The following is a 15009-nucleotide window of genomic DNA, read 5'->3' as shown; positions in this document are numbered from 1 at the left end:
TTCATCTTTATGCCACTCTTTAGGGGTATTTGGGCTATGCCCATTCTAACTTTTGAAAGGAGCTTTCAATAATATGCGATAGGGGGATGGAGCTAGTTGATGTTTTGGAGAGGTTGGCCCCTTGGCATTTCAGGACTTATCTGGTCCAGGGACACATCTGGAAATTGTATGTTTCTGTAAAGTTACCCTAGTGCATGGAACTTTGTAGAACCTTATATGATACCTTAGATGTTCTTTAGGATTGGCTGGAATGATTTTGAATCGGGGTTTGGCAGATTATTGGTAGGTAGCAATGTCTAAATGAAGCTTGAGTAAGAGTACCTCCAGAATAGCCTCTCAACTCTGTTTGACCTCTCTCAGCCACTGATACCTTATTTGTTACTGTTCTTTCCCCATTTTTGGTCAGGATAGAATTGTTGATCCCACAGTACCAGGGCCAGACTCATCTGTGGTGCCAGGGAGACTCACCCCTGGATATCATATCCCATGTATCGGGGGGGGGGGCAGCGATTTCACTTGCAAGTTGGTCTTAGAAAGAGGCAGGCCACATCTGAGCAACAAAAGAGGTTCTCCAGAAGTAACTCTTAGACATATCTATGGGTAGGCTAATCTTCTCCGCTGCATACATAAAGTAAACTTAGATTTTTAAGAATGAGCCCTCTAAACTTTTCTAAAGGTGCCTTGAGTGGGGGTATATATGTGTACACTAGATAAAAATGCCTGTTTTTAGTTCTTCAGAATTCCACATTTTTCATGCTTCAATGTCCCATAGGCTAGGGCCTGTTTGTGGTGCTAGGGTTGTATTCTGCCCTGCTAAAATGCTTGTCATAGCTAACAGAATAGGCAGACTCATTTCATTGACTGTTGTCTATATCTGTTGAAAAGAGGAAAATGCAATAGCATCCATTAGGTCATCAATTCAAATTCTTATTTCCTATATCCCTTAAATGCTTCTGAAGTTTTTTGCATTTTGTTTTGTATTTTTAACTTTTTATTCTGGAATAATTTCAAATTTACAGGATAGTTGCACAAATAACACAAATCCCATACAGAGAACTCCAACATACCTTTACCCCACCCCCAGATACCCAGCTCCACCATTTTGTCACCTTTGCTAGCTTTCTTGCTAGCCAACCTGCTCTTCTTCTTTCCCCTCTCCCCTTGAACATCTGAGAGCAAGTTACATGCATGATACCCCCTGACACACAATTCTTTCATGTACATTTTCTACAAGTAAGGGCAGTTTTTTTTTGTTATCTCCTTAAGTGCAGTTATCACATTGAAAAAATTTAACCTTGATATAAAATTTACATTCTATTTTCTCATGTCTTCTTGGTTCCCATTAATGTCCATTGAGCCTTTTCTCTCCATTCTTATATCTTGTCCAGTATCATGTACTGAAATTCATTGTCATCATGTCTTTAATTTCTTTTTTTCTTTTAAATTGTGAAAACATATATACAACATAAATCTTCCCATTCCAGTCCCTTTCAAGCATATCATTTATTGGCAGTAATCACATCCACAGTGTTGATGAACTCTCATCACCATCCATTGCTAGAACTTTCCCTTCATCCCAACTAGAAGCCCTACACTTGTTTTGCATAAACCCCTCATTACCCTTGACCCCACCCCTGGTAACCTGTACTCTGCTTTCTGCCTGTACATTGCTTGGATACCGACTTAACTTCAATAGTAAACACACAGTTTCCCTATACCTCTCTGTCCTCCTACCTTTATGAAGTTCTTATCACATATTACATGTTCATACATTATGAGTCCAAAACTGCTGATTTATTCATTATATTTTGTGTGTTTGTCTTTTAGCTCCTGTAGGAACTAAAAAGTGGAGTTACAAAACAAAGATTCTCTTGATATTTCCCTTTACCCATGTCATTATCTTTGCTGGAAAACGTTATTTATTCACATTGGTTCTATCTGTTGTCCTTTCCTGTTTCTGTAGTTTTTGTTAAACATGTCTGGGCTGTGTAGAACTTTACAATTTGTTGGCTTCCTGTGTGCTAGTGTGGGTATGTTTGTGTGTGTATGATGTATTGGTCTTCATTTTCCTTTGGTGTTTTTTATTGCTTACAAACTTATTTTTATTTAAAAGAAAATAACCGCATCATCTGTCCCTCATTCTTGCCAGGACCTCCTTCAGGGTTAGGTCAGTTCTTTAATATAATGTGTGCAAAACATGTATTTGATAGACCAGACCTGTTCCTCCAAGCCTGGAGTAGAGAAAAGGTAGAGGAGTTCTTCTTTATAAGAACTGAGAGTAGAAGTTGGGGTTACGAATATATGCCCAAGGCCCTCACAATCTATTCTGATAGTCTAAGAAATTTATGTCCAAGTACCACAAACTTGTCTAAATGGACAAATTCATCTCCATGTTGACTGCTGAAAACCAAAGCTTCATGTGAAACTGTGATCTTACATGAACACAGAGAGAATCAGAAGGAGAGAGAGAGAGAGAGAGTGAGTGTGTGTGTATGTGTGTATCCTAATTACTTTCCCTTTGTTCATGATCTTCAGGAGACTGAGCCCTTATTTAAAGGGCTTTATTGACCCTGTCACTGGGTATATTAATTTATAGTTTAACTATTAGGTCTTCGCTCTAGTTTGCGAGCTGCCGGAATGCAATATACCAGAAACAGAATGCTTTCTGAAAGGGGGAATTTAATAAGTTGCTAGTGTACAGTTCTAAGGCTGAGAAAATGTCCTAATTAAAGCAAGTCTATAGAAATGTCCAATCTAAGTCATCCAGGGAAAGATACCTTGGTTCAAGAAGGCCTATGAAGTTCAGGGTTTCTTTCTCAAGTGGAAGGGCATATGGTGAACACAGAGTTCCTCTGTCATCTGAAAGGACACGTGGTGAACACGGCATCACCTACTAGCTTCTTCTCCTGGCTTCCTGCTTCATGAAGCTCCCTGGGAGGCATTTTCCTTCTTCATCTCCAAAGGTCACTGGCTGATGGACTCTGCTTCTCACGGCTATGTCCCTCTGCTCTGCTCTCTTTGAATCGCTCTCATTCTCCTTATAGGACTTCAGAAACTAATCAAGACCCACCAGAATGGGTGGAGACATGTCACTTAATCCATCTTAACAACCTCTCTTGATTAAATCACATCTCCAGGGAGATGATCTAATTGCAGTTTCAAACATATACTACTGAGTATATGTTTGAAGGGATTAGAAGAAACGGCTGCCTTTCCAAAGTGGGATTAGGATTAAAATATGGCTTTTCTAGGGTACATATATCATTTCAAACCAGCACAGTCTTCTTATCCCTTCTTTTCCCTGTTAACCCTCTCATCCTTCTGCGTTTTTTTTCTCCGTCCTAAGAAAATACAATAAAGATTTTTTGAACTTACCTATTTTTCTTTTTGTTTTAATTTTTAGTTAACAGTTGGAATATTTCCAGATTTTATACTGTTTTGTATTTTCTATCTTTTTATTTTATTTTTTTTAATACCAAAAAACAAAGCAAATGCAGACATTCCTATTTTGATCATTCCGTTCTACATATATAATCAGTAATTCATAATATCATCACATAGTTGCATATTCATCATTATAATCACCCCTTGGAACATTTGCATCCATTCAGAAAAAGAAACAAAATGAAAACAGAAAAAAAATTCATACACACTATACCCCCCATCCCTCCCCCTCATTGATCACCAGGATTTCAAACTAAATTTATTTTAACATTTGTTCCCCCCATTATTTATTTTTGTCCATATGTTCCACTCCTCTGTTGACATGGTAGACAAAAGGAGCATCAGACACAAGGTTTTCACAATCACACTGTCACATTACCATACAATCATCTTCAAGAAACATGGCCACTGGAACACAGCTCTACATCCTCAGGCAGTTCCCTCCAGCCTCTCCATCACATCTTGACTAACAAGGTGATATCTATTTAATGCGTAAGAACAATCTCCAGAATAACCCCTCGACTCTGCCTGGAATCTCTCAGTCACTGATACTTTGTCTCATTTCACTCTTCCCCCTTTTGGTTGAGAAGGTTTTCTCAGTCCCTTGATGCTGAGTCTCAGCTCATTCTAGGGTTTTTCTCAATCCCTTGATGCTGAGTCTCAGCTCATTCTAGGATTTCTGTCCCACGTTGCCAGGAAGGTCCACACCCCTGGTAGTCATGTCCCACGTAGACAGGGGGAGGGTGGTGAGTTTGCTTGTTGTGCTGGCTGGAGAGAGAGGCCACATCTGAGCAACAAAAGAGGCTCTCTTGGGGCGACTCTTAGGCCTAATTCTAAGTAGGCTTGACCTATCCTCCGTAGGGTTAAGTTTCATATGAACAAACCCCAAGACTGGGGGCCCAGCCCACAACTTTGGTTGCCCACACTGCTTGTTTGAATATCAAGAATTCAACTTGGGAAAGTTGAATTTTTCCTCATTCTCACCATTTCCCGAAGGGGACCTTGCAAATACTTTTCCACTCACTGATCAAATCACCCTGGGATTCATCGGGGCATTACTCTGGACAAACCAACAAAATCTCATGTCCTACCCAAGGTTCCAAGTACCCACAGTGTTCAGCCAAGCTATGCACATAAGCCACATTAGGAAATGCACTAGTCAAAATACAAATTTTGTACCAAACAAACATTTCCCGCTTTAGTCTCACACAAAAGTCAAAATTTTTAAATATTAATTACCATCTATTTTCAGCACCCTGCAGTAATGACATCCCTTTCTTCTTCCTCATGCAAAAACACCTTTAAAATTTGTCCATTTAGTCACCATCACTATATACTCCAGGCATTCCCGGACTATACTATCTCAATCTCTATCGTCCATCTTTCCCTCTGATTTCATTTATGTCTCCAAGCCCTCCTCCCTCTATCATTCTCACATACTTTGTATTTTCTAGCAGTATTGTCTCAAGCAGTAGTTTAGTTAGGATTAATATTTACCTTACAGAGCTCTGGCCATGCTACAGGTGTTGATGCCTGTGTTAAATTATTTTGGGACAAGTGATAGACACTTTAAACTACATAGATAATGCTTGCTTACCTTTTCCATTCATGGAAAATGAAAAGATTATTTGTAAATCACAATGAGATAAACTGAAGATGCTCCTTTAGTCAGAAGTTCTTGTCCAAGTTTCCAGGCTGTCATAGGTCCTACCCACCCAACTGCCTGAGAGGATCAATTTATGTGACCTATGGGTAACCCATTCACAACATATTGGTTGTTAAACTCTGATTAGGAGTTGCATATGATTTGCATTAGGAATCTCTGTTAGAGAAAAAGATCTCAATTTTTCTCTAACTGTCCTTGTTAGGCATACTGTCCCTCCTGGTGACAGAGATGGACACCTACTCTAGACTTGCCTTATTCTCACAACTTTTAGTCCAGTCAAGGAATAAATAAATAAATAGCCTGTCTGTCATTAGTTTAGAACCAGCAGGGTTCAGATTAACCCAATTTGGTTCACATGCATCCTCAAACTAATAACCATGACAAGGTAGGTGGATTCTTTGGCCAGCCCTTGATCATGTGTGTACTGCTGTGGATAGGAAGTTTGTGGCATGATGGTAGGGGAAGGAGATTAGCCCCACCTGAACCATGTGAAATGGATTCCCTTGATAAAAATGCTCCTGCTCTCCAGACACAGGAAAGAAATAAAACATTCTGGGTTGACTAAAACTTTATTACAGTCCATTATAACATCTGTCTTCTGAAACCATCATGTATTTCAATTTAAGAGTACTTGGTATTAGAAATGAGTTCTTATATTGATAAAAATTGATGATTCACAATTTCATAAAAATTTTTTTCCCAGTATACTCATTTGGGAAAACTGGAAGAAAATCAACTTGATGAAAATACTTGAGGAGAAAAATTTCCTAATTCAGTTAATATGATTTATCTGACCTGTGCTATTTAGTATAGTAGCCATTAACCACATGAGGTTATTTAAATTTGAATTAAAATTTAAAAATACACAAAATTCAGTAACTCAGTCACACAAGCTGCATTTCAAAGTGCTCAGTGGCCTCAGGTAGCTAATAGTTACTGTATTAGCACAGATTATAGAATATTTCCATCAGTATAGAAAGTTGTTAATGGACAGTGCTGATCTACACTGTTAAAGCTGTTACTTTTCTTTATACCATACTTTGTCCCTATCCTGCTTATCTTTCTAACAGGTTTTGTATGTGTTTTCTTCTGAAAAAATTCTTATGTTATTTTCTGCCCACATTTTAATTTTACAACTAGATGCTATGTCAGTCCATTATCCATTGTTGGTAATAATGAGTTTCTTTGAATCTTTTTTAAAAAATATTTTTATTGAGAAATCTTAACACACATACAGTTCATACGTGGTATACAATCAGTGGCTCACAGTATCATTACATAGTTGTATTTTGATCACCATGATCAGTTTTAGAACATTTGCATCACTCCAGAAAAAGAAACAAAGAAAATACTCATACATCCCTTACACCTTATCCCTCCCTCTCACTGACCACGAGTTTTTCATTCTGCCAGTTTTTTACCCTTTAACCCCCCTATTATTTATTTACTTTTTATCCTTATTTTTTTGTACTCATCTGCCCATACCCTGGATAAAAGGAGCATCAGACACAAGGTTTTCACAATCACATGGTCCCAGTGTAAAAGCCATATTGTTACACAGTCGTCTTCAAGAATCAAGGCTACTGGGAGGGACACAGTTCAACAGATTCAGGTATTTCCCTCTAGTCACTCTAGTACACCATAAACTAAAAGGGATATGTATATAATACATAAGAATAACCTCCAGGATAACCATGGACTCTGAAATCTCTCAGCCACTGAAACTTTATTTTGTCTCATTTCTCTCTTCCCCCTTTTCATCAAGAAGGCTTCCTCATCCCGTGATGCTGGGTCCCAGCTCATCCCGGGATTTCTGTCCCACATTGCCAGGGGGATTTATACCCCTGGGAGTCAAGTCCCATGTAGTGGGGAGGGCAGTGAATTCACCTGCCAAGTTGGCTTAGAGAGGGGCCACATCTGAACAACGAAAGAGGTTCTCTGGAGCTGACTCTTAGGCATATTTTTATGTAGGCTTAGCCTAGCCTTTGCAAGAATAAGTTTCAAAGGGGTGAACCTCAAAATTGAGGGCTTGGCCTATTGATTTGGTTGTTTCCACTGCTTGCATGAATATCAGAAATACTTCAAATGGGAAGGTTGAATATTTCCTCCTTCCTCCCCAATTTTGAATCTTTTTGATGAAATTACTGTGATCTAGCATGTTTTTAGGTGGGGGAGAGTTGGGCACAGAACCCTATTCATAACCTAATAGAAAGGGATATGTGTGCATTTGTGATCGATGGGTTTCAACCAGATGGGAAAGTTTTCTTTAAAAGTACCTTTGTCATATCTTGTAGAAACATAGAATCTCCTCATGCTTTTTAGAAAACTAAATCATGAAATCAAATATCGAATTGCCTAGTGCCCTCCCTTTATTTTTTGCTTGTGGTTAGGAGTAAAAATTATTTTGTAACAGCACAGTCTACAACCTTGCACAATGAGAAAAGGTAGAAAATTTTAATTTTTCTTCCCATTTTTCTTCTTATCCTCATGCACACAACTTTTAGAAAAATAGTCCGGGAATAATTTTTGGAACCTGTTGGGCTGTTTTAGCTATTTTATGTAACAGAAACTTTATTCCCTGTGATTGTTGAAGCGAATTTTTATCCATGGATGAAAATTGCTTATTTGGTATCTCCACTACCAGACTACTACTAGGAGATCAGAGACAGCATCTAACTAGTTCCCTGTTGTTTGTTCAGCATCTAACTTAATGCCTCTGGCACACAGTAGGTGCACAGTAAATATTTTTGAACAAAGATTTCTATTATTCAGAGCCTAGTTCTTTCATGCCAAGGCCTTTACTTTTCCTCCATACTTCTGCTTAACTCTGCCTCTCCCATCCTGTAACTATGGAGAACAAATAAATTTGTATCTAATGCTGAGTTGGTTTGTTTTTTGGGGGGCGGGGGGATCCTCTCCATGGCCAAGAATAAGAATTGGAAGCATGAAATAGTATTATTTTTCCTTTTTCCCACCAAAAGATTTGATGCTTTTTCTCTTTTTTTCTACTCCACTTAATTTGTAATGTCTTTCTCTACATGCTATTTGGAAAGTGTCCAGATAACCATTTTTTGTAGATTGGAACATGTAACCACTTATAGCAGCGCCTCTTATAGATCTCATTTTGTGCCTTACAACATGACCATTATGCTAGATAGACTCACCAATTTCCTCTGCTTTGTGTCCCGGTTAGCAGCTTGTTCATAGCCTAGTTAGCTAAGTATTGAAAACAAAATTTTATAATGCTCTGTTTCCATTCCCCTAAGACTTCCTCATATAATGTAGTATCAGAGTAAATTATGCCGTAAAAACTTAAAGGGGAGAAAACTTAAACTCTGATTGTACTTTAGTTAAATACAGAATACTTTTGAAAACTGTGAATGAGTATTGATAGGTGATCCTTTTTTCCTGTTTCTAGGACTATCCTGTTAAGTGTAATCTCACTGCTTAATGAGCCCAACACCTTCTCCCCAGCCAATGTGGATGCTTCAGTTATGTTCAGGAAATGGAGGGACAGTAAAGGAAAAGACAAAGAATATGCTGAAATCATTAGGTAAGGTGTTTTTCTTTGTCTTCCTTTTAATTACTTCAAGTTTTCATACAACACCAAAATGTCTCCTGAAACCATTTAAATTTAAATCAAATGTAAGTAGCCTGTCCACTCCATTTCTCCCAATTAGATTTACTGTGTAGGAAGAGTAAGGAGATTGCTGCCTGCGTCTTTTTTGAGCTTGATTATTGAGAGATCACTCAGGGGGTTAATGCTACATCAGATTCAGTTTCCAGGGAATCAGAACCCCCACATTCTGAACTAGTCAAATGTGCACACTCTGTGTTTTAATCATTTTAAGGACCCTGTTCTGGACTTACCATCAAGACCATTAAATGCAGCAAACGCAACAAAGATATTCTGGGTATATAAGAAAGTAAATTTGTTTTCAAATTTTTATTAACAGAACTCTATAGTTTATTGGCCTTTTGACCACAGGAGCAAGTATTTTATGGTTATGCTTATTATTAACAACATTAGTTATAAAATTGTATAACTGAGCCCCGGAATAAGAAATCATGAGATTTGGAAGATACTGCCAAATCTGCCACTCCTTGTGTAACCATTTATAAGTTAACTTTCTTGGGTTTTAGTTTTCACCATTTCTGTAAAAGGGAGAAAAGTAGAGTATATTGGGCTTAAACCATTCCTCTCTTGATCATACCCTAAGTAAGACATAAAGTTTCATTATAGTGCCCACAAATTTTACAATATATTCAACCCCCCTTAATAGTATTACCTTTTTGTACCCTTAAAATAGAGCCATAAGGGTGGTTCCAACTCATTCTGTGTGTAAGACAATTTAGTAAGCACTGGAGTTTGTACAGATACAGTCCCTCTCTAAATCTAGTTGGCATGATAGCATGTGATATGAAAATACAGAAAAAAAGTATGTCATATGAGAGCTGAGTAATACAAATATAGATGAGCAGTTTTCAAAGTTTTGTGCCATGGAGTCCACCTTTAGGTCCCTCCCTAATCCACAGCCATTTAATGAGATTACAAGGATAGAGCATGGGGTTTTTTGTTTTTTGTTATACCAGCCACCCAGATGAGTGATGCATACCAAAATTTGAAAAATTCAGTATAAATAGAAAGGACCTAGAAATTTAGAGGGGCAGGAATGAGTAGACTGAGATTGAAGGATGGAAATGCTCCACAGAACAGTCAAGGAAAGGTAGGATTTGGTGAGTGAAGAATGCATTAATATTCCCCAGGTACTTCTGTTTCTTAATATCAAAAATCACCAAAGTCCTATTGGGTTATAGCCTAAATATTTTCAAATGTATCTTTTCATCCCCATTGTCACTGTCTTAATTTAGTCCTCATTTCAGCCTCCCTATTGGTCCCCTGGTCAGTTGGGTTCTTCCAGAACTCAAATTGATCATCCCTTTCTTAAGCCAAACTCATCATGAGTTCAGTGTCTTTTAAGACCTGATGCCTCTCGTCTAATTTTCCATTACTTCAAAATTTGCGTTTAAACAGTGCAGAACATCTTGTAATTCTGTTGACATGTCATGCTTACACATACAGACCTGTTTTTAACGAACATGTTTTCCTCTCCCTGATGTTGCTTCTTCCTTCCTGTTTTTACCTGAAAAATTCATTCATTGGACATCTCCTAAATGCCAAGCTATGTTCTAGAGGCTGGGGAAATAGAAGTTTCTGAGATAGACAAGGTCTCTGCTCTAATGAAGCTCACATTCTAGTCAGTAGGATAACATGAGTGACTAAATGGCTACTTTGAATTAGGTATTCCAAGAAAGGCCTCCTTTAAGGTGGTATTTTAAGCTGAGAGATCTGAGTGGCATGGGGCCCACCATATGTAGATTTGGAGAAGAGGAGCTGATCCAGACAGAAAAACCAACCAGGTGTGGTTAAGGTACTGCAAGACAAAAATGGCCTGAATGTTTTGAAGTTGGAGAAAGTAGTGATCTGTGAGAATGAAGTAGGCAGGTAGATCATGCAAGGCTTTGGAATCCAGGGAAAGGTATTTGGATTTTATTGTAAATACAAATTAAGAGGATTGTTGAATTAAGAAGAGTTGTTGGGGCTTTATTATGAGTGGGAAGGAGACAACTAAACTCCTTTCACAGATATTTCCTCCTAAAAGGTAATTGTTACAAGTTTCCTTCAAATGGTCCCTGATAGGCTGGAAATCTGTTGTATACAGTACAGGGTGTCTTCCAGATGCTTTCAGGCAGATACTGAAGTTCTGAAAGTAGTGTCGTAAGGAATCTTGATTATTTAGAAGCCAGTTACAAATCCATCTTCGAGATAGAGACTTACCATAAGTTGTTTTTTGTGTTATCCTCTCTTCAGGAAACAGGTTTCAGCCACTAAGGCCGAAGCAGAAAAGGATGGAGTAAAGGTCCCCACAACCCTGGCGGAATACTGCATCAAAACTAAAGTGCCTTCCAATGACAACAGCTCAGATTTGCTTTATGACGACTTGTACGACGATGACATTGATGATGAAGACGAGGAAGAGGAAGATGCCGACTGTTATGATGATGATGATTCTGGGAATGAGGAGTCGTGACATGTTCCTTCAATGCCCCTGTACTGCCCTGCCGTCTCAGGCCAAAGGGAGGGGAGCAAGTGGGGACCTAGCAGTGGCCCCTCAGCAAAAACCTATTCACAGGGGGTAGGGAAAACAAACACGGCTCCTCCTGACTCCCCTTATGGATCTCAGTTTGCTCCTTTTTATGGACCTCTTAATGGAGAGAAAGTAAGCCTCCACAGAATGTCTGAATTCTTGCATTCTTTACCCTTCCATCACTGTATTGATTCTTTTTTAAAAAACAAAAACAAAACAAAAAACAAAAAAAAACCCACCCGCAATTCCCACCTCACTTCGTCTCTACAAAGTGTTCACAGCAAAACACGTTTGGTCTATTTTTAGATTCTTAAAGAATTAAATAGTCTTTCATCAAGATGTTTCATGTATTTAAAAAAAGCTGGGAGCCCATTGGGAGTTCACAAGTGCTGCATATACTGGGTAGCAAAAGAAAATGAAACACACACACCCAAACCAACAACAACAAAAACCCATAAAATCCCACAAAATAAACTAAAAAATTGCCAAGATTTAGCTGCTCATTTACAACATTAGTGTGTGCACCTTGGTTGGCTCAGCCCCTGTGGTGGTGGATTTTGTTTCTTTTCTTTCCTAAGGCTGGGGTATAGTGGGTGTCAGGGAGTTTGTGCTAAGCTGGATGAAATGTGTTCCTGAGGACCCCAAAGCTCCTTCAGCCTCCCTGAAAGCATCTTTATATGGAGGCCTTGGCTACTCTGAGGAGATAAGTCAGATTTTGTTTTTTGAAATCAATTGGGATCTAAAGCCTGAAATAAATACTCATACTTTATATAGCACCTGGGTTGCTACTTATTTTAAAGGCAGGGTTATTTTTTTCTCCAGGGATCAGGGAGGGTGGGGAGGAAGCAGGGAAGTGTATGGATTTTTAATGATGGGAATGGAGTTAAAAATCACTATGTCATTTTCAATTGATGCTGCTGGGGGCGGGGTGGGGGGAGTTGTAACTACTGGTGACTGACCACTGTTGAGAAAGGAAACAACTATTTATATACTTGGCCTTCTCAAAGATACACTCACATGATGAGGATTTTTCTGTCTTGAAGTAGCAGTTTTACTCAGTATTAATCCTAGGTCGTATGTTAAGATTTGGGTTTTCATTGAGCTGCTTTTACCAATAGTGATAAATATGGATATATTTAAGATTTGAATGACCTGTTCCAACTTTCCTCACTGGATGACCTGGGCTTTTCTCTTCTTTCAATGTTCTTTGGCTGTGGGATGCAAGCAGAAGCTGTGCGTGGAGCTTACCCTGGACTTCTTCATCTCGGGTCAAGGGAGCTGACTGCAAACAGTATCTGAGAAAGGGCAAAGCTAGATCTTTCTGCCATTCAATTATTGCAGCTTTGATTTCCCAGGACTCAATCATGTGTTGCTTCAATCAGTACTGAGATCCAGCAGCCTTCACCAACCAGGGACTTCAGAACTTATGGGTGACTTTTTTTTTTTTTGGTGGCAGGGGAGGTCATAGGAGACCAGGGTTCTTTCATTGGGGAAAACCTCTGTAATGTAAAGTCAGATCTGAGGGAATATGACAGCAAGGACTGATGACAGTTCTATTCTAGATCCCTGGGCAGTAGTATCAGTTCCTTTGCTTCAGATTGTAGCTCAGAAAGAACTAAAGGGCTGATAAGGGACAAAGGTGGAGAGGGCTAGAATGGTGACATTTACTTCCTTAGCTCCTCCTCCTTCCTTTCTGATCTCAGGGTTTTCATTGGCTCTTTAAATTCTCCAAACATTTGTTGACTATTCCCCAGCAGCTCTCTCTGGCTTGTAAAGTTTGGTCTGGTATTAAGTCGGGATGTTTAAAATGTGATGGTTCATAATAGGACATTGCCGAGTCTGTTCCTAGAAGATTTGGAGGCCAGGGCTACTGCTTGCACCCTTGAATCTAACAGTTCTAATCAAATATAGGGCACAGAGAAGCTCTTTGTGACAAAATGCTCTAAGTTGTCTGGCTGCAAACGCTCAGGAGGATTTTGGAAGTAGCCTTTTAATCCCTGCACTTAAGTGATGCTTCCAGATAACTGCTAATTTTCTGGAGCTAAACCTCCAACCATACTCTGATGCCACCATCTCACCCCACCCCCCAGCTTTAGCCTGCTCTTAACTCTCTTGGAGCCCTAAAATTACGCCTTTCTTTTGCCTTCTTGATGAAGTATCTCTCCCAGGGCAGGCCAGGTACCTTTTCCTTATAGGAAGTGCTCTGCTGCTCTGCCCTATCCCATTAGGCCCTGTTGGCCTCTGTTGTGTGTTGACTCAGGGAGCCAGAGAGCCAGGTGGAGTTCATACCTCTCAGGCTTTGGGATGTTATTGTTGAGGGCTGGGTTTGCCTCTGTTAGAGCACAATCAAATTCCAAGACCGGGCTGGGGTGTGTTGATTTGCTAGCAGGTAGACATTCTGCTAGCCCGACCTGACATAAAACCCAGGTGTTGGTTCCTGAGAACACATCCCATAGGGGCAAAAACCTTGAGTAATCTTTTTTTTCCCTTTCTTTTTGGGAGTGGAGGTCTCAGCCTCATGAGTATAACTGTGCTGATTACTTGGTGTGGTGTGAGCTCAGAAAAAATTTTGACTTCTAATTAGGCCTCACTTGATGCTTCTCAGTTCTGTGTATTTTGAGGCTGGGAGACAGTATCATGATTCCATTGTTGATTCCCTCCAACTTTTCTCCCTTCCCATTCTATATTGTATCATTCCAGAGTTCTTTTCTGTTAGCCTTACTTTTTTGCGGTCCCTCTTTTCCCCTTCCTTGGTAACTATTTGCTTCTTCACATGCTGGTTTCCTTTTGTTTGGGGCATAGAGAATAAGAGATTGAAGGGGGGATATGTGTAGTTCTCCGCTGAAAATAAACACCCCACCCCACCCCCCATCCAGATAAACAAGGTTTACATTTACAACTAAAAGATTCAGATGCAATTTTTCAACTATTCTGAAACCAGCAGGACACACCTGACTTTAATATTAGTTTTCTTAGCTGAAAATGTAGATTTTTTTCTTCCGTTTAAATTATGAGAGAGGATTATCTGATGCATTTTGTGTTGACTTCCCCTTTAGTGGTTTATTTTGTCTTTTTCTGCCCATCTGTCTACTAATGAAATGTGAAATAAAAATATTATCTGTATTGCTATTTCCCCATGGGATGACACTCAGTTCTTTTTTTTCCTTGTGCTAAAAAACAAAGGGCGGTTTGAATATTTTTGCTCCTTAGGACTCAGCTGAAGTATTAAACAGAAAAGAAACAAAACTCACTGACCTGCTTTTTGTAACATCTTGCCCAGCTCACTCAATGCCCTGGAAAATAACCATCCCAATCCCTACTAGCTTTTCAAGAAGTTTCTTAAAGAGGCAGTCATCTTTAAGTCTGAAATAGGGCAGTCTGCCAGTGCTGGTCAGGTTGGTGAAGGGATGGAGGGGTGCCCCACTGCCCTCCTTAGGCAAGCATTTTGTTTTCAGTCATCTGTCCTCTGAACTTCCTGCTCCTAACAGCAGGGATCAAGATATCACATTGTTTAATAAATAAAGTCCCCATTTAGTTTCAGTTGTGGACACTGTATTTTTTCTAGCCACGATCTCAACCTGTGGGTTAATAGCAGTAAGTTCTGCAACTGACAAAAATGACCACTGCTGACTGGTGGCCTGGAAGCAGAAGAGAACAGCTGATGGGTATAGACTCCTGGCGCTTGGATAAATAGTGGGTTGGGACTATATGAAACAGATTTGGCCCACCTACCTACCTAAGAATATCTCA

At 39.4% G+C, this 15009-nt stretch overlaps 1 protein-coding gene across 1 annotated transcript in view; it reads left to right on the top strand.

The window, feature by feature from the left end:
* The window catches only part of UBE2R2 (ubiquitin conjugating enzyme E2 R2), a 99276-nt gene extending 87522 nt beyond the window's left edge, over nt 1-11754 (top strand). The window contains exons 4-5 of the mRNA XM_077147923.1: nt 8529-8663; nt 10983-11754. Coding sequence (XP_077004038.1) covers nt 8529-8663; nt 10983-11202 — 355 coding nt within the window. The 3' untranslated portion in view covers nt 11203-11754. The remainder of the gene's footprint in view (nt 1-8528; nt 8664-10982) is intronic.
* The last annotated feature ends 3255 nt before the right edge of the window (nt 11755-15009 follow it).

The sequence above is a fragment of the Tamandua tetradactyla genome, chromosome 2 (genome assembly GCF_023851605.1).
Source record: "Tamandua tetradactyla isolate mTamTet1 chromosome 2, mTamTet1.pri, whole genome shotgun sequence".
Classification (NCBI taxonomy): domain Eukaryota; kingdom Metazoa; phylum Chordata; class Mammalia; order Pilosa; family Myrmecophagidae; genus Tamandua; species Tamandua tetradactyla.
This window is presented reverse-complemented; position numbering and strand designations above follow the sequence as displayed.